Here is a 25,549-nt window from a genome sequence, read left to right as displayed (position 1 = left end):
AATACCTTTATGCACAAAAAGTGATATCAAAACTGTACATACAGACATACAGTACTGAGATTATCATGATATTTACAAGTAATAAATAGAGCATTATAGAAATATGGCTCATGGTGTGATATAACATGTCCAAACATCCTGCTGCGGACGGTGGTAGCTCCATCTAAGAATAACAGTGCTGACATCATTTGAACATTAATCCAGAGGAGGAGGGAGCCCCTGCTCAAAATGTCAGCAGACGTTACAGGCACTTGGACTGACAGCACTTGTCTCTCTCTAAACACTGACATGAAGTGACTGAACATTGGCTACGGCCACACTACAGCTCTATTGTACAATGTCAATGCACAACGTATACTTCACTCCAATGTTAATGTGCAATGTCATTTTAAAAGTTTTCACATTTTTCTCATATGTTATGCATTTTCTACACTGTTGTAAAGGTTTTAAATTAAAAAAAAGAAATAAATGCAGTTTGCTCTTCAATCTGTAATCCACTTCTTATGTGATACAATATATTTCTAGTTCTACAACTACTTAATACCTAAATCTGAACAAATGTATTTTATTTGTTGTAACGGCTACCATGGGAGGCATCTTACACACAATAAGAAAAACTGCATTGTGGGACAAGTTGGAGGTCAAAGTGAACATGGTCATCTGCTTTTAAGACCTGAAAAACCCTTTTGGGACAGACTCTAGCTAAATGAGAATCTTGCACTTACATTCAGTATATAGCTAGCTTACAAATAATAATGTGTCATGTGCCACATGTTTAAATAAATACACTTTACACTGTCATTACTATACATGGAATGGACCTGTTTCCTGCCTGTGCACCTAATGTCCATGTTTGTCCAGCAGCTAACAGGAAGGTCATTGGTGTACCTCAAACTTGTGTTTGTACAGAATACAACACATAATTGTGTCCCGGTTGGTTGCGGAAACCTGGATTGTTCATTTGTATGATTATGAGCTGTATGGCCCTCTTGCATGCGCATGTTTGCGTGTGTGGCGATGCCCCCTCAACGTCTTTGCATTGATCCGTGGAGCTGCATTTTCTCAAGGTGCAATGTCTGTCCTCACTGAGCAGCTCTGCCCACTGCTAAAACAAATCACTGTTGTTCCTTCAAACCGGATTCCTCCTAAGAATATTCATTCAGCTCAAAGCATTCACCTCTAATCTACTTTCTTTGATTTAACAAAGTTTGTTCACATTATTAGATTTCTGCAGCCTTCTGGGGCAGCTCCTGTAACATGTGTGTCATCCTCCCTTTCCTTGTTTTTATTACGGCCATACCTCAGACGCATCTGCTGCTTTGCACATTAGGCGTGGCCAAAGACCATTATGAAGCGTCTGGCCGTGCATTCCTGTAGCACTGCTCACTCAAAAGGCCAAGACGCTTGTTGGTATTAATGCAAAAGGACTGGCTCTAATGCAGCTGAGGTGAGAATGTCAACATTCAAGGGCATCTCGGATTGCAGATGCTGTCACAGGCTGTTTCAGCGTATCCTCCGGTGCCCCCATAATCTAGTGCTGACATCTTCAATGACACCCTTCACCGTGCCGAGGAGGGGCTGTGAGATTACACACAGGTCCTGTTGACAGTGCAGCCAGGGAAACATCTGGTGGAGGTCAGTGCTCTGTCCCAGGACAGAGGTGCAGTGAGAGAACCAGCTCCTCAAAGGTGTGTGTGTACTTCTTTAGTGTGTGTCAGTACATGGTGTCCTTGGTGGTGGAAGTGTGTGTGGCCGTGGAGTCATCAGGCAGAGAGCCCCTTCGGGCTGAGCGGGAGCCACAACGGAGCAGATGCTGCAGCTCTCTGGACACGCTGCTGGAGAAGGCTGTGTAGATCCAGGGATTGGTGCAGGAGTTCAGACTGGCCAGTAGCATCAGAATAGTGAAGGCCACACCTGCTGAGACACACGCACATATGCACATTTTACAAAGCTATTTATAGGAACACAAATACAGATAAATATTTAGTAAAAGGCTTAGAACCACAGGAACAGTCTATGAGTGCATCACAGTATAGGGTCCAACATAAACAGACTACAGCAATTCAGTTTGAATATGGGACACATATGATTATTGTTTTGAGTCTTATCACTAATGGTAATAAAAACAAAACTTTAAATATCCCAGCGGGATTCAACAACACAGAGACTTCCTCTTTTTGTATTGCTTTTTTCTCCTTCTAATAATAATTTCCTCTGTGTGGTAGGCTAAACATGATTTGACTGGAGTGACTGAGGACAATGGTTGGGTCAAGAGTGTACTGGGCATGCACAGGGTACATTGATGAACTTTGTTGTTGGGCAAGTTTGCAGGGTTGGGGTAAATGCATACGTGGCATGTGTGCATATTGCATATACATGAGAAAACCCAGTCTCTGTGGTGTGTGTGGTGGCTCCTCTGAGTGCACTCACATTGCGATGATACGTCAACATCTGGTGCTGTTACTGAAGTCGCCAGGGATATAAACTGTTTTTTTAATTTGCCTCAAGTGTTCAGCTCAGGATCAGAGGGAGACTAGTCAGTCCTGATTTAGTGCTACAAAGGCAACATGGCTCAAAAAACCATAGCAGTCAGAAAGGAGGGTGGCAATAAATCAATGAAGTATTGTTCTTGAAATACTGGTAAAAAAGTTTTACAATAAAATTATAACATGAATTCATTGTGGAACATAAGGTAGCACAGAACAAATCAAATGTCTAAAGGGAGAAGAGACTGTAAACATGTGGTTAATCCAAATGATGCTGTGCCTCTAGCAAAGATTTTGTTTATTTACTGGTCTTTTAATAGCCAGTTAAATATAGAAGTAATCAGACTTCCTACTTTCTAGAGTCAATCAGTTCCCAGGACATTTTCCTTGCTTGTTCCTGACCATTTTTTCATATCAGTAAACAATATTTATAATGAATTAATTAAATTATAATCATAACTTCATACAGTTGGATTTAGTTCATTTTATGTTTGACAACATGAAGAATAAAACAAAAAAAAGAAAAGAAAAAAAACACAAAAAACCACACACTTTTATTGCAACAGAACATGGAATTCCAAATATTACACAGTCTTAGAGGTTTCTTCTTTTAGAAAATAAATGTATGAATGAAACCTCCCATGTCTAAAAATAAGTGTTTACAAAGAAGTTTACAAAGAAGTTTAATCTCAAGTCAAGTGAGTTTGCAGACATTATGTTGCCAAACCTGCAGTTTGAATTTCGACCAAACCTTAAAACTGACCTTTATGAATTTCTTTTCACTCATTCTTTATATCAGAATGGGTGTGTCTGTGGTTTATTTATGAGACATACGGTAATTGCTAAATCATTCCTATTCAAACTGTAATCCCACCAGGTAAACCGCCTAGTCTGGGTTTTTCCACACTAACATACATGAATCATTTGTTGGACTAACCTTGGTCTGGAGGGTGGGGGTCCCATGCTGCCCATAGTTGCACAATAAAAAATGGAGACCAGCAGACAGTGTAGACCAGGACGATGACCAGAGTCATGCGGACGGTTTTGGACATAGCTTTGGTGATGCTGGGGGGTGGGGTGCTGGGGCGTGGCTGTGGTGGAGCGGTGTATTCAAGTGAACAGCGTGGAGAGCTCGGCTCCACTTCATATGAGGTATTGGGCTCCTGACATTCAGAGCTGTTTAGAGTAGTTGTGTTTGTTACATGGTCAGTGTGGCAGCTGCTGTATTGCAGAGATGAAGGGACATAGTCATAACACTCCACTGTTTTGCTGTCGGTGTGGGAGTTGTTATTGACACCCTTTAAAAGCTGCTGGGGCCCTCTTGTGTCTCTGCTCCCTGCCGTAGACGCCCGCCGCACCCGCTCCCTGTTGCTCCGCTCCTCATCTTTTTTAAAGCTATTAAACCGAAACAGGATCTCATTCTTCTTCAGTTCGGCCATTACCATGCGTTCCGACTTTAGATAGATGTTATTGTGAATCTCCCTGAAGATCCTTATCTGAAAGAGAACAATATTGTTTATTTTGGGTTAAAAAGGTCAACTTAGTCTATGAATTATGATCAAAAGTTGGTAGAGCCTTGTTTGCCTTTCAGCTGCATAGGTCACGGACATTGGCAGGTAATGGTAAACGTGGGCATGTATCGCTTACTCATTTCATATTTTTATTTAGTACAAAATGCACCTCTTTGTTCACTGAAAAATGTGAAAAAAGTTGTTAAATTTTACTCAATTTGAGTGACACACTCTGATGCCTTATAGAAGATGACAGCAGATGATATACTCATGTGGTTTTTACTTACTTTGTCAATATTTTCATCAGGAGCCTTTAGGTTTTAAATAAGATGAATGAGAACACATGCTGCTACATTTTGTGAATTAGTTTTGCAGAAACAAAAGCTACAGTTTAGCAGTGCAAATGAATGTGCTCATTTCAACTTGATCATAAAAAGACCATAAATTCCATGTTTGGCTGAGATCTGATACATTCCTGCTCCTGGTAGGAGAACCCACAGTGGCACACTTTGAGAGGCAGTCGTCTCAGCGATGGTCCTCCAAATGCGGTGTTAATTAGGGGAAATAGTTAGAGCTTGAAAATATGTCTCCCTAAATAGAGCAGCAGCAGGAGATGATGGGAGGAAGCCCAGTATGTGTCTTAGGATGCTACATAACACCAACCACAGCTCCCCTTGGGTTACTGAACGACGTTTGCCAAATACACCCCTCATAAAAACAAACAGCCTCACACCACATGCTTTGGGATTATATAATGTTTCATGTAACACAGAAACTGGTTAACCCTAAAAGCTTCAGGACTGTAGCAGAGCCCTGGCCTGTCTCACCTGGCAAATGGTGATGATGAGGGCGGGCAGCAGGAACACAGCCACAGTCATCCAGGTGACATAGGCCTTGAGTCCCCACGGCTCGGTGAAGTGCCCCCAACACTCAAACTCTCCAGGAGCTACTTCAGAGCGGGAGAAGATGAACACCTGCACAAGACAAAGCCTGTGGTCAGTGCATCTGTGGACTTCAAGAGGTGAGCAACAGTGACCTCACTGGACTAAAAACACAGACATCTTGAGCTCGGCTGCAGTGTCAGAGAGTGAACGCCCTGCGCCTCATTTCCTATTGGCCATGTGCTTTCTTGAGTATATGTCTGAGCTCTTACCTGTGGTATGCTCAGGACCAGGGCCAGCCCCCAAGCCACCATGGCCGGTGTGTTCCAGCGGGACATGACCCCCCCGCGATAAGCCTGCAAAGGGCAGCAGATGGCGTGGTGCCTGTCCACTGTCATGGCAACTATCATGTAAGATGAGGCAAACATGCCCACAATCTGCAAGTACTTGACACAGCGGCACAGTATATCAGGCCCCTGGAATCTCTCTGTGATGTCCCAAATCAGCTGTGGAAGGACCTACAGGGGCACAGATTAAAAATATGCTTAATTATAATAAAGGGATTAGAGTACTATAAACATCACGTCTAAAGGACAGTGCTCTTGTCAGCACATTCAGAGAAAAGCCATCATTAATAAACCAGTGCTTTGTTTGGCTTTGCTGGTATCTAATGGAGATGAATACTACAGGCCAAACACTGTTCTTTTAAGCAGGTTTGTTTGTCCTTAGGCCTATACAAGCCTAATGTTCTGTGCTATGAGCTACTATAGAGACGGATACACAACACTGAAAAAAGGACAATATCAGATTACTACTGTAATAGAGAGTGATAGTTAATACATTCAGTTTTTTCTGTTAAAATAGTAACATATAATTTATTTGGTCTGACCAGTGAAGGAGCAGCTTTAGGACACAGCCCTCTTCCTAATACCTCCCAGATTTTCCACTCTTGCAAGTGCCTCATCACTTTGTTATATTTATACGCAGCTATTGTTAGTCGTGTCAGGCCCAACACTGCAATTTACCCATGCAATCTCATCCAACAAATTAAGTAATCGGAAATATGTGCTACCCTTGAACAGAGGTCAAAATCTAAATTCATGAATGTAGATAAGAGGCCATGAGTCAGTTTATGAATAGTGGAGGCATTAGCATAACACTAATTAAATGTGTTAGACTAATCGAATAATAATTTGAAAAGAATAACTTAAAAAGCAAAATACTGACCTTGGCTGGCCTCGTATGTAGTCAATAAAAAGTGAGCCCTTTAAAGCTGCACAATGAGGCTGTAATGTCCAGTTAATTTTATTAAGTTTAAGAAGAGTGCTGCATGGCTATTGCTTTGACCTTTACTGTAAAGAACGTTTTGTTTTAAAAGAGGACAAAGCCACTGAAGCAACCAATGGTCAGCAAAGGCTCACTGACCTTAATAATGCATCAAGACTCCAGAGTAAAGTGTGGTTAACCCAAGTCTAACCATAAACCACAGCCACAGTAAAGGCGCTCTCTTATGACTGTTTCAGGAGTTTTGCAAATGGAAGGACTGCATGTTTTGAGAGTAAAAAATTTAACTGTATTGTGATTAAATGTGAAATAGATTTCACAGCCTGACAAAAAAAGGAGTAAATGTAACAATATCTTACTTACTCTAAATTACTGAATACATTAATTCTATGTAATTTGCTTTGTTTTTCAAATATTTACTGACAACTTCCAAAGAGTCTAGCTTTGAAGATTGTCGCGTCTGCATTAGTACCACCATTAAACAGGTTTAACTCTTCAAGGTTAGACTGAACCCATATCTACAACTGGGCCTGAGTTGTTTTGTAAACATATGTGTCAAATCTCCAGATCTTTTTCAAAACAGACCGTAAAAACATTTATAACACATTTGCTTTGATGCAGAAATACAATATTGCCCATCCCTTTTCCAAAAGTCAATAAACTGACCTGGAAAAAGGCCACCACCAGGTCAGCCACACACAGGTTGACCATGAACACGTGCATGGGCGCGTTGTGCTTCCTCCGGCGCAGTAACACCCAGAGCACAAAGCTGTTTCCCAGGGTGGTGAGGGCCAGGATCACCCCCAGGACGGCGATCTCCGCCCGGGCCAGCCCCACGTCCCGCACCCTGGGTGGGGACAGAGTGTGAGGCGAGCTGGTGGTGGAGCTATTCTCAAAGAAGAGGCCGAAGGAGGAGCCCCCGCTGTGAGTGCTGTTGAGCGAGTTGAGTTCAGAAACAAACGAGGAGAAGTTGTTGACGCGTCCCTGGGTAAACGCCGAGGAGAGGCCCAGCCCGTCCCAGGCTGTTTCCACACTGATGCTTTCCATGCCTGCAAAACAAACACAGCCAGTTATGTGGAAGAGCTCAGGCAACCCCCGGAGTGATAATAAGAAAGCTACACACCGCAATAGTCACATGAAAGCTAAACACATTATGATCATTCATTTTGCTGAATTGGTTATATGTCATTAATGGTGTCTGGAATTCTGTATAGTTTATCAGCTGAGGACAATTTCACATCATCATCATAAATAAAAGCACTCCGTATAGGTGCTGTATACCAGTGGTTCCAATAGGTCTGCTGTTTACTGTCCTGTTGGAGATTGTACAGTGTATGAGTGTGTGGTTTTCTTATGACGTGTATTATGTTGTGTTTAGATTTTAATATACATGTTCATACATATACACAATTGCAAACTGCACCAGTATTAAATGTCCAAACTACTGTATGCGTCCATGTATTACAGTATTACACAAAAATTTAATGGAAGAAGAAAAATTTAATACAATAACATAGCCTCATATCCTTTACAAACAGAAATAACATCTTATTAATTCAACTTAATAATGCTGTTCTGAAATGAATTCTTGTGTTAGTTTAGCTGTTGATGATGTCAGTCTTCCCTAAAATGTTAATGGTTAATGTTGAAAATTATGAACTAAATAATGATTTGAAAGCACAAATGGCAAAACTACTAAAACGTACTAAAAATTACAACCCTAATATAACCTTATGCGCATGTTGTTTCATTTCCAGTTTTGAAGAAGCTTTAACTGTTTGTCCTTCTAACAGAGCTTCCCCGCTTGACGTAAATCCAGGCCAGTTTATTTTCTTTCCCATCCTTCTTTCTTGTGTTTGATTTGACAGCTTTCACCCTCGATCCCACCGATCTTTTGCCTTTACCTCATAATCACATTTATCCTGTTCTTACCCCATACACTTCCATCCTCAACCCTCTATTTATTTTGAAGCTCTTCAAAATAAATTGCTAAAAAGAAAGAAGCAGGAATTATATGACAGATTAGAAAGCAATGCTGTGGGATGTGTCCGTTTTTGTTAAATAACTAGAATGCACAAATCTCTGAAATGTTGCCAAATATAGTCTGGGCAATAAATGTCCTCCAATAAAAACTTTTAGACAGTTAAAATTTAAGGGTTTAAAAAATGTTAAAGAGTTACGAGCTGCAAATGCAAGCATGTGCTAAAAATAGAAGGAAACCCCAGATAGTATTGTGCAACTGCCCGGGACTAACTGGACATTACAAGGTTGTTCTCACTACTCCACTGAGATTTAAGGGCCAATTTGCCTGTAATAGCTTACTCACTGTTGGGTGCAGCAGATCAGTCAGCTGAGTGCATTGTTGAGGGGATGGCTGTGCTGCAGGAATGTATTTTCATGAGTGGTTAGGCCAGCTGGACATCTATAGAAGAATGTACATGCCAACTACAAGAGAAAGACAACAAGCGCAGGTGGAGAAATGAAGTTTGTTGAGTCACTGTCTAACAACCAGCACAGTACAAAGAATGGAATTTTAATTATGATTAATGCTCAATTATGTATAATCAATTTAACATTTGAGGAATTTATGATCTGTGGTGTAATATTGTTTTCGTCATCACAAACATACCAGGAGTTGTGTTTTGTTTGTTTTTGTTTGTTTTTGTTTTTGTCACACATGTTTAACATGCAAAATCTGCATATTGAGTTTTCTCAAAGAGAAAACACTCTGTTCCACCTTGTGATTTCATGTGGTAATACAAGAAGTGCTCCACTAGAATGATTCAGATAATTTCAGACCTGGAATTGCCAATCTGTAATGAACAAAAGGTAAAAAGAGTTGATGACTTTAAAACTACAGCTTCATGACATCATACAGTCCCTGACAAAAGTCTTGTCGTTTATCCATTTTGTAGAAACAAAAGCTTACTTTAAATTAATCGATTGGTTTTAGAAATGTCTCATATGAAAGCTAAAACCCCCCAAATTATGTTCAATATACTAAAATAAATTTGCTTCACTGAAGAAAGATTGATAATTTAATAACACAGAAAGGTCAGATTTTGGCAAGACAAAAGTTTTGTCGCCTACAGAAAATTGAACAAATAATTTACTTCAAATACAAAAATATGTTGCATAACGTCAGTGAATTAAGTAGTGGTGCTGTGAGATCCATATTTAATATCTTGTATGACTTCCATGAGCTTGAAGGACTGCATCCATGCGGTCGATTCATGATTCATACAATTTGTTGATGAAGTCATCAGGAATAGCAAAGAAAGCGTCTTACATGCCTCCCAGAGTTCATCAAGATTCTTTGGTTTTGCCTTCCATGCTTCCTCTTTCATTCTACCCCAGACATGCTCAATGATGTTCATGTCTGGTGACTGGGCTGGCCAGTCCTGGAGCACCTTGATCTTCTTCGCCTTGAGAAACTTTGATGTAGAGATAGAAGTATGTGATGGAGCACCATCCTGCTGCAAAATTTGACCCCTTTTATGATTGGGAATGTAAGAGGTAGCTAATACTTCTTGATATTTTAGGCTATTGATATTGCCTTCCACCCTGCAAATGTCTCGCACACCCCCATACTGGATGTAACCCCAGACCATGATTTTTCCGCCACCAAACTTAACTGTTTTCTGGGTGAATCTTGGATCCATGTGGGCTCCAGTAGGTCTCCTGCAATATTTGTGGCGGCTGTGATGTAATTCAAGCGAGGATTCATCTGAGAAATCCACCTTCTGCCACTTTACCAGTGTCCATCCTTTTAGCAGGCTGTGGGCCTTGGCAAATGCCACACATTTTTTTAATTGCCTTTTTGTTTAGTGCTGGTTTCTGTGCACTGATTCGACCATGGAGGCCATTTCGAGACAGAATTCTACAAACTGTTCCGGTTGACACAGGGACTTGAGGTGACCAGGCCTGGTGGAGCTCTGCTGCAGTGGAAAAGGGGCTGGCCGTGGATTTTTGAATCAACAAACGGTCCTCCCGAGCAGTTGTCTGTGGGGTCTGCCGGACCTGGGCTTGTCAAAAACATCTCCAGTCATTTCAGATCTTTTTCTTATTCTTTGTACTTGACGCTGAGACACATTGAAGGTGTCAGCCACCTCAGCAGTGGATCTGGTCTTCAGCCTCTTGATAATTAATGCTTTGGTCTCAGGGTGGATCTTAGGCATGTTGTCAGAGGTCAAGTTGCAGTTGATGTGAAGGTCTGGTGTGCTGGGGTTCTTTTTATACACACCCACTAATTGATTGATCAGTAACTGATCACAGGTGAGGCTGTAATCTAGGATTGAGTGCCTCACATGACAAGTCGACAAGACTTTTGTCTTGCCAAAATCTGACCTTTCTGTGTTCATTAAATGATCAATCTTTCTTCAGTGAAGCAAATTTATTTTAGTATATTGAGCATAATTTGGGAGGGTTTTAGCTTTCATATGAGACATTTCTAAAACCAATGGATTAATTTAAAGTCAGGTTATAAGCTTTTGTTTCTACAAAATGGATAAGCGACAAGACTTTTGTCAGGGACTGTAAGGTGGAACAGAACTTTCTGAGCTTTGGAGATATAGACAGACAAATAATTAAGGGTTACTCAAGCATGTGTAAAGGAAACAAAACACAACTCCAAGTATGTTTTTGATGAGATAACAACATTCTAACATGGCTTAAAGTTCACAAGAGTCAATTTTGCATAATATAGAAAGGACCTTTAAGTGCGTTAAATTCGCATGTACTTGTTTTCTTTAATGGAAAAGTTTTACTTTTCTATTTCAGGGAAATATATGTCACCTACTTTCATTTCATTCTTTCTTTTCATTTTAGTTGTGCTGATGCCCCACCTTTACTCTAAGCAAATAATTGTTTGAATAATCGTGATTTCAATAATGATTTAAATAACAAAACTTTTAAACACCATCTCCTCAATAGCCCAGTTTGTGATCCAATATCAAACCATTGCTATTTTTAGATTTAGTTCATTGTTAGTGATCAGCATCAGTTTGTCACATGCAACACTGGTAAGACGATCTAGTCACAAGGTCTGTTGACTCGCAAATAAATGAAAGGGCATGAAAGGCCATTCACTGTCACAGTATTTGCTTGGTTACTTCACAAGAGTGAAGCTAAGTGCAACAGCTAAACAAGGTAACAGGTGAATGTATGTTTTAGGCATTATGGACCAGCTGAACCTCACCTATATTAAGTACTTTATATCTCCATTGGTGAAAAGTCTACATAACTAAAGATTCATTCTTAAATATCAGTTGTTGGTACTTTAGAGTTTGTGGTTTCTAAATCTTACTGTAATTTTGTACATCATTGGCAAAGGATTTGAAAGTGTTGATAATCAGAGACATGTTTGATTTTAAAAGAATTGATTTCCACATAGTCATCTTTTATTTATTTAATATTTGCCAAATGGAAAAGGTTGTGCCAGAAAAACACACTAACTGGTCCAAATAAAATGGCAGAGATGTTCCAAGAGTTTATCATTCAGTATGAATATATTTTAAACTACATGATGATTTAAATTGGCAATGTACTGTTTAGAAGGGGAAATTATCAAAAAGAGGAACATTGTAAACCCATCTTAAACAACAGAATATGCTGGAATAATTTTTACTTGTGGCCAGTCAAGAGCAGGTCATAGCCAATAGGCAGTGTTTAAGTCTATTTATGGCCATGCTTTTGAAATGTAAGATAGTATTGTCATTTGTCATACTATTCCACTGCATACTTGGGGTTAAATGAGCCAGTGCTATTCAATACTTTTTTGGTTAACGGCGAAATGCAGTGATGCAGTGAAGAACCTGTTGTTAGCCAGAGTTGCTCACTTGCATGCATAAAAGTTTATGAGAAAACACTGGGATCAAAGTTGTCTTTAGGAAACGTATGAATAACAAGTGTGTTTTAATCAAAGTCTATCCAGGCTTTCTTTGTTCAAACCTGTGGACCCACACGCCCCCAACTATAATTACAGAATAATTCATGAGAGGGACTTTGTGCTACTGCAATCCCCCATACCTCCTGTATAATCTCATTATGTATATTTGCACATGTGACTGATATCTGAGGTGAAATCCTCTTTCAAGTCCTACCGCTGTGTGGATAAGCACATCACTAAGTCGACCTGTGAATCTGCTACAATATCATCGAATTATTCAGCTGGATTTGTGTTATAGTCTATATGAATACATACTGTCTTGGTGTTCACTTAAAGCTTTAATTACATTCATGGTTCTGAAGTCATCTGCCACTATCACTAGTTTAGCAGTATTATAAGGAGTAATATTAGTAGCAGCAATTATGTACTTTCTACATTGGAACAATACTTAATTCAGTCCAAAAGCTTAATTCAAAACTTCAGTGCTCTTAATCTTCAATAATATTTAGCAGTAACAGTAGTGTAGGCCTGCTTTATGGAGTGCTTCTGCTTGAGACCAGCACTGTCCAACTCCTGTACAACCACCCATTGTTTGATTGTTTATTATTGCACATTTACTCACATTTCAGTGATGGTGCCCACTGCCAAGTATCCACTAGTTGAGAAACAAGTCTATTTATCCAATTGTAAATGTTAGGCCTAGTTTCCAAATCGCTTTGAAAACTTTGTTGTGTGTATTGTGTTTTATGCTTGATAAAATAAAGTGTGTCCTTTTCTTGTACTTGTACATGAGATGGAATTGCTGTATATTATGTATAGACAATAAGAGGCTAGTTCAGGTTTTAAAAGATATTTAATGTGGGAGTAATTCTCTACTGTTCTACTGTTGTCTTTTTGCCATTTTAGCTCAAAGTAGATTAATTTGTGTTATTATATGCATTTTAAGAGGTCTGACACATCAAGAGACATCACACCTCTGATGCCATGGGAGACTCAATCAGACACACTTAGAGGATGGAATTTGAAGTGCAAATTAAATTTGTCAAACTGACTGTTAAACATCTGCCCCTTTCATCTGCCCAGTGTAACTGCACGTTTGGGCTGTGGTTGTGGACTTTATGGGTTTAGTCCCACTTTAAGTTATTAGGACGTATTGATGGAAAACAGTTTAAAAAATAAGAAAAATATTTGCTTCTTAACTGGGTTAAACTTGGACTTAATGTGAAGGCTGGTTTATAGGCCAGCGTCATGCTCCGCTTCAGCAGAGTGCTGACATCCTCACAGACCTAGACAGGACAAGCTTCTGCTGAGCGAGGCTACAGGTGCACTATAGGAACTCAAACTCTTGTGTTCATTGCGTTATTGACGATACATTTACACATTAGGCTCTTGTGCTGGTCTATTCATATTTTGGTGATGGTCCACTGCCAAGTTACCCACTAATTGAGAAACACTGCTATTTTCTCAATGGTAAAAGTTGGGCCTATCTTCATAGCACTTTGAAAACTGTTTATGTATTATTCATATGCTTGATAAAATGCAGTTGTTTGTCCTTCTTCTTGTACTCTTTCGTGTTCCATTTGCATTTCAAGAGCCCAGAGAAACTGCGTCAACCTAATTTCAATTGCTCAACTAAAGGAGACATGTTGCTTCAGACCTCTGGCACTGATGTCTGCAGATAGAGATGTGTTTTGAAAACACTTTTGGAGGTAAATTTGAGCATCAAACTCAAGTGAAATATATTCCTTTGCATGAGCTGCTGTCTTTAATAAAACAGCACAGGCAGCAGAGCCATGTGTCTGATCGACTTAATGTACGGCACAAATTATTCCATCTGCAGCGGACGGACTGTAGCTGCAGTTTCTTTAGTCGTCATCTTGTGCCTCTCTCTTTCCTGCTTTAAAGCTCTCTGTCTGATTAATGAGAAAGTGAACCCCCTTGGTTTCCATTTCCACTAACTCTACCGCACGGGCCACAGCGCCTTGGGGACATCAGGAGGTAGTTAAAATACACGGGGAAAATATTCAGAACTGCCAGGTGCTGATAGACTTCAACATCTCACTGCTGGGGAGGTACGCACACACTATAGACAACACAATGTTCACAAGACTTCAAACAAGGTGAAGGAGGCCCTCGTCTTAATCTAAGATTTCTACAGTGAATCAACTAGCTCTCCAGGCATTAAAAACAGCTACAAAGTATTGAAATAAATGTAATAAATACCTGAGACAGTCACAATGTAGAAATGTAATACGCATTGAACTTAATCTGTGATATACTAGAACAACAGTAATTGCCTTTCTCATTTGCCCCTTCATGTTGCCCCTAACTGTATAAATAAGCAGCAGCCCTGGTCCTCTGCACTTTTACTGACCCCTTCAGATGGAAATGATTTGCTGTTATCCTAGAATAATTGATGCAAATACAAAAGTCAAACAATACATTTCTCCTCAAGTCCTTCAATAAAAGGTATTAGTTTCTTGTTTCAATCTTATGTAATCAAGTAACACAAAGTCTTACACAATAAATCTAATAGAAATATATTATATAAAGAAATGGAGTCTTACTGGTCATTTTAGTTAACCTCATTTGACCAATTATAACAAGGCAAGCCATTTGAAGTCTTGCCAAAACATACTGGGGTCCAGAATTTTACTAAATACATAAACCTGATCCATACATAATTGTCCTATTGAGAAACATTGACAATGGAGCTTAAAGGAAAACATACAGGCAATTAAGTGCTGCAGTGGAGAAAGAGAATGGCACTTGGGATTTTCTGAATATAAAAGTGGGGGAGTGGGTGGAGATTTTAAGGCTACATTACGAGTTGTTTACACATATATGTTTAAAATGCAATTAATGAGATGATTTACAGCAGTCATTAGATTTTAGAACCTAGTGGTGCAAAACTAAGTAATAAAAGCAATAAAAAACTGTGAAAATATACAAGACTCCTAGTTTGTCCTGTTGGCTGAGCTCAAAGACAGGCCGTCCCTTATTTATCCATATTTTATAAACAGGTTTGATTTACTGCTGTCCACTACAAAGATCATTAAAAGACAGACTGTTTCTACTTCACACATTGTTTCTTGATGTCAAAATATCCTTGTACTTGTGTGTGTTATGTTTCTGCCTTGTTAACATTTTTCCACTGCAATTAACATCGTAAGACACGTGTGTAATGTAGCTGATGCTGCCACATTCAGATACGTGTTACTGATAGTATCATTTCAAACTAAATTTTGATACTCAGGAAGAGGCTCAATATTTGAATCCAATTTTAACACCACAAACACATTTTTCATACCACAGAATGTTATACCAGTGGTCTTATACAGGTTCTGATATAGATTAAGACCATTCCAAAACTATCATGATCATCATCTAATTTGTCATTCTGCTTTCTGACTCAATAATCTTGAGAACCAAACCACCAAATTATAACACAAACAACTTGGCCATCATGTAATTAAGAATAAATTGGCAGTACAATTTTTTTCTTCTGTAAAAACAATATTTGATTTGAACATTTCTACTTATTTGGGAACATGGGTCATGTTTGTGGAATTTAGAATCTAAATCTTAAATACAGTTCCTTTAAAGCACATTATGAGTAGTTAAACAGTCTGCACAAGTCAAGGTTTTTTGACTAAACTGTCTAAGATCTGATATTATGTCATTAACTCGTGGACCATGGAACTGTGAAGACGGCTGTATATCGTGTATGCTTAATATAAATAGCTAATTCAGGTTTAAATGGTAGGAGGGGGGACAAATTAACAAAAAAATAGAAAAGTTCTCATACCCTTAACTGATCTGAAATAGCAACATGGACTCTGTTATAAATACTTGAATCAAACTGTGACCCAACAACAACATTTAAAATGTGGCTGTTTTACTGAGTAGTCTGGTTCTTGAGTCTTGAGTCATTGTTACTTCCACCTCCTCTTGACAGAAAAGGAAACCTGAGGCTCTAGTGGCAGGAGCAGCAGCGGCCAACAGGTGCGAGGCAGTGGGCGCAACGATCCCAATTTAATCAAAGTCCCAGCACTTTCTCACCTTCCTCTCCTGCGTGTGGCTTTACGTCAGCCTCACTGCTTGTCCCATCTGAGCAGCTTAGGCTCAGTCTGATTAATGGGCACCTCTCTGTCCTCATTAGGGCCCAGTGTATACTCAAACTGTCTGCATTTATTTCACACTATCAGCTCCTCTTCTTCTTGTCTGTCACCTGATATTTATTCTCATTTTTCACATTTATCCCGTTTCCTGCTGCTGTCACAACAGATCCATCAAATATTATCAACACTGTGCAACGTATGGGATTCTCTCTGGCCATTAATGCACTCAAGGAATTTGCAAAGACAACAGTTATTCTGCCTTTTTAGTCACAATTTAAACATTTAATTGCATCGAGGCTTTCTTTTGTGATTGCACTACAAAGTGGATAGCAACAAAACAGGACATGATAAATGAACCCACCAACAGACAAAAGAAATTAAATCTTTTAAATGAACACTGTTGTCATTGTCAATGTCATTGCAGCACTGCAAAAAACAACAAAAGCTTATGGCAGAAGTGATGGATTTATATAGTGCCTTACAAAACACCCAATGTGCTTTACATTGCATAATTCATTCACTCCATATTTGGTGGTGCTAAGCTAGCCACAGCTGCCCTGGGGAAGACTGCCAATCTGCGTCATATGCTCCTCCAACCACCACCAATCACTCACATACCACATTCATACATAATAGGAAAGCTGGGGTATTGCCAAAGGACACAACAAGTGCCACTGCTGTCCCACTACGACACTTGGTATTGCCAGCAGTCTCCGTTCCGTGTACAAACTATGCCCAACCCTGCTTCAGAGATCAGACGAGATCAGGGTACTTTCAAGGTGGTGGGTCCGCATTATGATGTGTCAGCCCAATGCCACAACCCCCCAAAGGCCCATAGATACTTTAATAGATACTCCCAGCTACGTCAGAAAGCTGCAGTGTGAACAGTACTGTATATGCATGAACTTTATCAAAGAGTATTGTTAGAAAGCTGCAATGTAAACAGTACTGTATATGCATGAACTTTATCAAAAGGTATTGTTAGAACATTGGCACTATATTCAAGTATGTTTGCTTATTTTCTTAAGATCAAATTTCTGCCTTTTAGTAGTTATCTGTAAACACTTCCACCAGTTCCCTCCTCCCTCCATTTCCTTTGTGATTGGCCTCTGTTAAGCTTTTGGCTCTGGTCCCACACAGGTGATGTGTTTTTCACTATGTTGTCAAACACTGATAAATTGTGTTTGAAGTGTTTGACTTGAGTCACTTATGACATCACAAAGTCTTATGCCAGCCCAGGCGCAACTCCAGCTTTGAAAGGAACACAAAAAAATACAAAGTTTTATTCAAACTAAATATGATGACTTCTACAAACCTGATAAAAATATGAAATTCATTTTGAGGGGTTTAAAGATTCATTATATTTTTAATTCAACATCAAAAACGCTCATTATCCTTGAAGGAATATCCACAGAGATGAACTAAAGTGATACTGTGCTCTAAGCGGCCTATTCTTTTATAAACATTCAAAGACAAAAAACTGAATGTTTTTATAGGTGCATATCTCTACATCTACTTTTATGTTAATACTTTTGGACCAGGATAAAAGGTCTCATCCAAATGAATAATGATTATGGCCTTTACTTTTTGACATTCTGCATTCAAATGATCCTTCATCTCCATAACGAGTGTCAGATCACCCCATGGTTTGGAGCTCTCAGTTATATTTACATATGAATCAGTGTAAAGGCCTGCATGAGTCGTGCACTGCGCAGCATTTCTATGTGACGGATAATGCCGATTTAAGCATTCTCTCTTCTTTAAGCCTGCCGAATCAGTAAATGAGATCCCCATCGGCCCCACTCATACGCAGGATCAGTCCTCCATCTGAGTCAGTGACTTCTACACCAGAGAGATGTCCCCTGTGCTGTACATCTGCATTTGCATTTCTACACGCACCTGCCACTCTCATTAACGCCCTGTGATTTGTTGTCACGGCACGCTTCAGCGGCAGAATGCTTATGTATGAGCAATGAAAGCCAACACTCTGGTCTCTTAGTGTCTTGCCAAAACAACATCTTACCTCTGAATCATGGGAACCACACATCGCGAGCTCACTCATACGATCAATAGTTTCCCCGAGTTTGTGGACACCTTTTCAACTATTTATACACCGCAATCACTACCAGGACTTTCTAAAAAGAAGGTCTAAGTCCACTTATCAGCTCTGATAAGGCTGTTCTTAGGACCCGACCACTCACTGTTTTTCCTGTTATGTATCATTAACTAAAGCACGCCACCAATAACGTGCACCAAACACTCTGCGTTTAACGTCACAGTCAGGACAGGCTGCAGAGGAGGAGACAGGCCCCCAGGCTTGGACATGATAATGTCTAATCATCCTAAATCTGCTCCAATTATTCAAAGTTAAAGTTAAACTGTCCATGATAATAGTAATGATGATGATGATTTTTCCTGGTGCATGCCACAATCAGCAGTAATATTTTCAAGATCACGATGCCAAATACATACACAAGATACAGTCATTCATGGAAATATTTTGGAGGCATTTTCCAACTGAGAAGCAGTTTAGATTTCACTCATTTTACACAAAAACTATGAGTTGAATAGTCTGCGTGTGTGTATAAATCGATAGTCTTTGAAGATTTGTGTGCACTGTAAATATTGTAAAAGGACGCAGGGTCTGCATATCTTCTTTTAATCGTCTAATTGACCTTTGCTTTGCCAATAGAAATACGGCCAGAGTACAGGCACAAAGCAAGGCGAGTCCTGCATTGTGCATTGAATGTGATAAACCTGTGTCCCTGTGACGGCTTCTCATGCATGTCCCATCGTTCTGTGGTCGCTGACTACACATTAGAGCTGCCACCATTACACCCCATTAACATTACATGGTAGAGTAGATCCCATTAACAGTCCCACACTTTCCCTTTGGCGTTTCAGTGCAGCACCCCAATAAACTCCAGGTAACGTGATGCATTTTACATTTCAATCCCACTACAGCAGCTGGTGCCTGTCTCCGCCACTTTTGTTGAAGCTGGGCTGTCAGGCTATTACATACACATTTCAACATTCACTATTACGTTCAAGGCAAATTGTCATTTTAAACGTAAGCAGTGACATGATTAATGCGCAGGGTGTATACTCAAGCTGGGCAACACATTTGCCCTCAGTGGAGCTTGTACAAAGTATACTTTCAAAACAGCTAATATTTAAAATTCCACACACTGAGATCAAATTAGAAACAAAAGAAAATGTATTACATTCTATTACAGCCAAAAACATACCAGAGAATGTAACACTGTTGTAATTATTAGTCCAACATACTTCTTATTTACTCACAATATGATGAACACAATGTGAGGCTAATTTGCATTTGGACAGGATTCTTTGAAAGTGGACACAGAGATGACCTACATAGTTGATGACATAAACCAACTGGTGAGTGATTGTAAGTGATTCTGGGTCAACCTCTTTATAAACTGTCCTCCAAATAATATTTTGTAAAACCATATGGGTTCAAATATTTTCAAGTTTCAAGTTAACTGTAATTAAAAAATTTAGGTAAGCAATTACTTACCTATTGAATCCCACTGTGGTGTAACTGTGTGACAGGCAGCTGTTAAAATTCAACCCCACATGTTTACATCTTCAGTTGTCTGTGCCAGTCCCGGGTCTGTCAGAGTGAGCCAGACCTGAATGAATCAAGCAGCAAACAGCTCTCAGTCAGTCCATATTTGCTTCAAAGGCAGCAGGTTTTCCTTCTTTTTGTCACAGTCACAAAGAAGTTGTCTGAACAAGTCCCCTGGGTGTTCTGCTATTGTCCAACTTCTCAAGTGTGTCTGAGAATAATCCATTTGACAGTGTGTGCGTCCAGCTCCCGGCTCCCCCACGTTACACTCCTTCAGTGTGCTGCGCTTCCAGGAGCAGCGGCAGAAATGAATTTGAGCTCAGTCTGCTCCTGCCTCCCCCCTCTCTCCCCTCCTCTCAGGTCAACCAGCCTGCGCTCTCAGACCGAGGTGGGAGGTGGAGCCAGTCGTATACATACCTATAAAGTGCAGCAGAGAGAGACAGGATTACCTTTCCCTGTGTAATGTGAATTATGTCTCTATGCACACGGGGCAATTCATTTCTACTATAGTCAGTGTTTGCAACAAAATAAGAGAAATGAGTGGGATACCTCCCTCACAGCCTGATTTACTGCCTGTGTTTTCCTGTGAAGCTTCCCTCTTCTTTGTATGTGTGCGCTCTCTCTCTCTCTCACACACCTTCCATCTTCTTTGTTGCCGGTGGACAAGAGCCGGAGCGTTTCCACCCATACAGGAGTGCCAATTGGCTGAGTCAGCCGGCCTGCCGCATGTCACGCCCCTGATGTACAAACACAAGCAAGGTTCAAGATAAAAAACATACAGCTGTCTTTGACTTTTACAGACACAATTTACACTTGTGACACAGCAATAGAAAACTAGCAACTGCATACAAAGGACAGATTCATAACTCTCACATTTTCATAGTCCAATGTTAAACATATACAAACACATCAACACAAATCTACAGGGAAACTGTTGTAATGGGCTTTTTAATTTATTTTGACAAGAAAACGGTAACTTCCTCTTATATTTTCCACTCAGAGCTGCTGGGAAAAAGTCACTCCTGTTTAGGGCCCCCAGCAGCACACAGCAGCTTTCAGAGAGTGACAGTTCAGTGAAGAAATGATGGTCCCCTGATCCCCGTCAGGACCTCCCTCTCCTGCTACCCAGCCACTGTCCTGCCTGTGAGGAGGGACTATGTGTGCCCTGATGAACACTTCAATCTGATTAGCCTGTTTCCTTTGGGACTCCAGAACATTTTGTCACAAAGCACTGGAATAATTTCACTTTCACAACTGCACATGTCGCCTTGTGAGAAGGACAGAACAGAGTCAATTTAGGTAAAAGAGAAAGGGAACTTTGTTTGAAAATTTTAATCACAATGGAGGAATAACCACAGACAAATCTGACCCTTGTACTTGGGAAAAAAGTAGCAAGTGTTTTATTAGTGATATCTGTCATCAGGTAGAACATCTCATGGCAGGGCACGGACTGTCTCTAGCTTACGAGGAATGCTTTTGAGGCCTTTAAATATCTCTTCTGTGACAGGCTTTTCCTCTGAGATTTGGGACTGGACATTCTCCCACATGTTAGGGCTTATTTCCAGCTCCTATTATTATGCCCCAAATAAGATGGCAGCTGTTTTCCTCAGAGTTAGGGGCACTTGTGGTTGACTCTTCCAGGGACAAACCAGCTCTCAAGAGGTGTCGGCAATCACCAAAGGCATTTTAGATAAAGAGGATATGGATCATCTTTGTGGGGCCTCTTCTGCTTAAAGAGGCAGAGGGAAGAACTAAGCTACATCCAAAAACAGTCTCTCAATCACTTCCTTTTCTCGCGAGCTGCACACACGGAGTTCATAAACAGGGCTTAAAGTCTGTGGTACAAAAAGTCCTATGAGTGATTTGTCTAGAGTGTGATGGTTCGTTTTAGGCCATGCACTGTTCCACACCTGCTTTGGACAACTGAACTCCTGCAAACACGTGTCCATTAGAAAAAAAGTGAGTGCAAAAAAGAGTGCAGAGCTATTAAAGTATGAAAAGTACTGGCTGTAACTAGTAGGTTGAAGAAACACATAAGATAAATACAGTTTTGAGCAGATTTTGGTAGTCCCCATTAATAATAAAAATAAACTTTAAAATAATTGTACTTTTTCTAAATATTGTTACGTTCTATATTGTGATATTTGTTACAAAAGACATGAGAGTAAATTTGCAAACCAGTGTACTCAAGCAAAATACTAGGTGTGTGATGCACTGATCCATGAATTATGCTCACAGTCATAGGAAGAAGAATTTTAGGTTCTATCTTGAGTGAATCCATAATGCACACAGAGAGAACTCACTGAGCTCATAAAATGCATTTTTTATTTCCACCAAGGTCCTATCACTGTCATATTTCCTAAAGCACTCTTCAGAAGATGTTAAAGGCATGAATCACCTCTGTGGACCTGCCACTGAAATCCTTTTTTCCATTTTTAGCTCATAGCATTTGTACAGTTCAGACACTGAGCTGACAGAAGTCGCCAAACTTGATACCACAGAGGCATAATATTATGTAGCTCAGTCATTAGTGGCACTCAGCATTAACCTCCTGCTAACAGTAAAATTGACATCTGCTCCTAGCTTTTGAGACTTAGTAGACTTAGGTATCAGAAGATGACTTGCAGACATGCCTTCAGTGAATTAGAAATCTTCATTCTGCATATAGCAACACAGATAAATTATAGACATTAGCTACAATGTTGTTTATAGTGAAGTACTATGCTGCTAAAAGGTGAAGAAAGATGCATAGCACTTTATAGTGAATCAACTCAGACAAATGTGCTATAGAACACCTCTTCAGTGTAGATAATATGAGGTGAGTTATGGAGCTGGTAATGAGACATCTGGCAGGAGCTGCTGCTGGGATCAGGTTTGTGGCCTTTGAGCACCAGGAGGATCTGAGCTGCCCTATGCCAACTGCCAACAATATGAATCTGTGCCCTGTTTACTTTGTGTTCATTTGAAAAGACTGATTGTCTGTGACATAATGTGTTTATACAATTTCAAAGCATTAAGCTTCAAGTGGTGTGTTCATTCATCTTATCAGGCGAGCTCTGCATATGGTTACAGTATGATAACCATGCACTTTTCATCGTGCTATACAGCGATTATCTCTGCACGCTCTGTCATCTTAACAGCTGCCCAAGGCAGAGATGAATAGGCTGTGCGGCCGACTCTGAGTGTCACTGTAAAGTCGGACGTTAATGGAGGACTGTGAAGATGGATCTCATCTTTTGGGCCAGTCTGACTCCACGGATCACAGAGAGGGATATCAAATGTTTGATAGGAGAAATTAAGTCACAGCAAACAGTGCTGTGCAAAAGTAATGCACAGCACCAGCCAACTCTATATGCTGCTATGTATAATGTGCACGCATAGGGAATAATGAAAGAAACAGATCTACGGATGTAAGCTTATACTCATCATACATACACACACACATAACAAGCCAATCTGGCCAAGACATTCAGAAAATTACATTTTGAATAAAGCTAATTTATGATCATGTTTGTTTGTCTTCAGAGTGAGCTGTCAAAACTAATTAACATCAAACCTGCTTAGTAAATATACAGGTATTGGTGCCTCTGTGTAAATAAGACATTTAAAATTACAGCCTCTTGGCCCAAAGTTTAAGTTATGTTCAGTGAAAAATGGCCCAAAAGAATTTGACTTTTGACACACCCCTGGAGGGAAAATTTATAGGACTTTGAGTCTCCCAGAGTGAGTTTAAGGATGAGAAAGTAGAACAGATCCAATCTAACCACGAAGAGACAAACAAGGGTATTTTACATGTGAGATATTTGTGAGTGTTGCCTCTAACTATTAGGAGGACACTACAGGGCCTGAGAACAGGCCTCCTCTGCAAAGGAGTCTGCTTCACAGATGTACGTCGCACAGCTAAGGATGATCATGATTGCAGAAGAATTCATCTTTTATTCTTGGCTCAGTCTTACAGAACCTCTCACTACTCGATGATAAAAGCCTTCTGTGTGCACTATAAACACTTAAGGGGTTTGCAAAAGTAAGGATAAACAACAAGAACAAAAAGAAGAAAGAAATTGTCGATTTATAAAAGACTAAATATAATGCCAATAAAACCAGCCAGCAGCAACTAAATCTGCGTAAACAAAGGTTTTACCAGTTTTACTGAGCGTGAAGATGAATTCTGGTGTTTATTTGGATATTAAGATGAGAATCACGAGAATCTGTAAGAAAAAATCTAACTTCACCTGGGGCACATTTTCCTGTTCACACTATCAGCACATCCCACTCAGTTCAAAATCTCCTCAGTGCTGAATAAAGAACAGTTAGAAACAGGAAAGACGGGATTGGCCGTAATTCAAGCATAGAAGTTGGATGGAAAGCAGTGGACAGCAAGAATGAGAGATATGCCTTGTGGAAAAGTAAAATAGTACATGAGCATAAAGATTTACAGGGATTAAGAGGAAACAAAGAACTAGAGGTAACATGCTGCAAGTCAATTCAGCGAGAGGAAAACTACCAGAGATGTCACAGCACCTTTGGTTGACAATGTGTGAGTTAGCAGAAAATAGATGCTGACTGGCAGACACCATTACATCAGTCTACCCTAGGGCAGCTGTGGCTACAGTTGTTAGCACAATGGTGAGTGAAAGTGACTTTTGAGTGTTGAGTGGAAATAGTGCCACATATGACTATAATTGGATTTTTTAAATGTGGTAATTCACAGTCCAAATAGTGAGAGTTGTTGTTTCCATACCCAGCTGTCAGCATAACTGTCTGCTTATTATTGCTTGTACACTTCACCCACCTTATCTGAGTATGAAAATGGTGTGTGAGTGAGAGACTGAGAGAGTGATGGTGGCCAAAGACACAAATGACGCAGATTGGCAGCCTCGCTTCAGTCAGTCTGGCAACAGAGCCATCACCTGGAGTGGTGAGGGACGGGCTTGTCAAGCTTGTAAATTATAATACAAATGTGAAGCATTATTACAATTACGGTTACGCTGATCTGTTGAAAAGTGTGTGAATATCCTTCACATAAAGGTATAAATGTTCAGTATAGCCACTCCGAGTACTCTGTGATGAGAGGGCAGCTGCAGTCGAGTGCACACAGCATGTACTAGAGCACAGTCCGGGCATGTTTCCATACACACTGAGTTTGTTTGGAGAAGAGAGAGTGTGAGTGGTGAATATGCAGATGGAGATGCAGATGTGTTGCTCAATAGTACTCACTGTTTTCCAAGAGCTTCAGTAAACTGCTGGTGTCAAGACAGCCACATTTCCCCTTACACAAACCATACAGAGATTCACAGTATAAGGAGACAGCTCCTGACAAAACAAGATGGATAAAGCAGTTTAAAAGGATGCACAGTATGTATTTGAACCAGACACACTTTGGGAAAACAGAATGACATTACATAGGAATTAATGTGTAGTATGTGCAGTTTTATGTAGGGGTTGCAGTGAATTGAATAGCATGTCTGGCATTGTGTAAACAGTCAGGATTGCTGTTCGGGGCAAAATATTATTTTTCAGAGTCAGGTTTATTCTTTTTCCTGTTCACCTTATTGGTTCCCCAGTTCTTATACTTTTTATATGATTAGGGTAACAAGCATCTTGTTATGGGGTTTTTAGAGGGTGAGGAGAGTGTGAGTGTTTATGTTGTAAATTAGGCTTGTAGAGAAGCATAATTGTTAGAGATTTTATATGTATACCCATAGCCAAACTGTGATCTATTGGCTGTATACCATAGACTGTATACCTTTTGAAATATTCTAGATAGTTCTACTCATATTCAAGTCA

The 25,549-nt window shown here is 40.0% G+C and overlaps 1 protein-coding gene across 2 annotated transcripts; it reads right to left on the bottom strand.

The window, feature by feature from the left end:
* Positions 1-25,048, bottom strand: avpr2aa (arginine vasopressin receptor 2a, duplicate a). 2 transcript variants are annotated; one of them, XM_020929637.2, is made up of 9 exons: positions 24,980-25,048; positions 20,312-20,499; positions 19,712-20,179; positions 8,489-8,607; positions 6,829-7,211; positions 5,151-5,396; positions 4,825-4,971; positions 3,424-3,982; positions 1-1,914 (listed from the first exon to the last, which is right to left on the bottom strand). In XM_020929637.2, the coding sequence occupies exons 5-9, from the start codon at positions 7,207-7,209 to the stop codon at positions 1,715-1,717; spliced, it is 1,533 nt and encodes a 510-aa protein (XP_020785296.1). In that variant the 5' UTR covers positions 7,210-7,211; positions 8,489-8,607; positions 19,712-20,179; positions 20,312-20,499; positions 24,980-25,048; the 3' UTR covers positions 1-1,714. The 2 variants fall into 2 exon arrangements, with proteins under 2 accessions (XP_020785296.1, XP_020785294.1); XM_020929635.2 differs by lacking the exons at positions 19,712-20,179; positions 20,312-20,499 and having other exon boundaries at positions 1-1,917; positions 24,980-25,007.
* Between the last annotated feature and the right edge of the window lie 501 nt (positions 25,049-25,549).

Source organism: Boleophthalmus pectinirostris, unplaced genomic scaffold (assembly GCF_026225935.1).
Source record: "Boleophthalmus pectinirostris isolate CB_2022bp ecotype Guang Dong unplaced genomic scaffold, ASM2622593v1 HiC_scaffold_8, whole genome shotgun sequence".
Taxonomy (NCBI): domain Eukaryota; kingdom Metazoa; phylum Chordata; class Actinopteri; order Gobiiformes; family Gobiidae; genus Boleophthalmus; species Boleophthalmus pectinirostris.
This window is presented reverse-complemented; position numbering and strand designations above follow the sequence as displayed.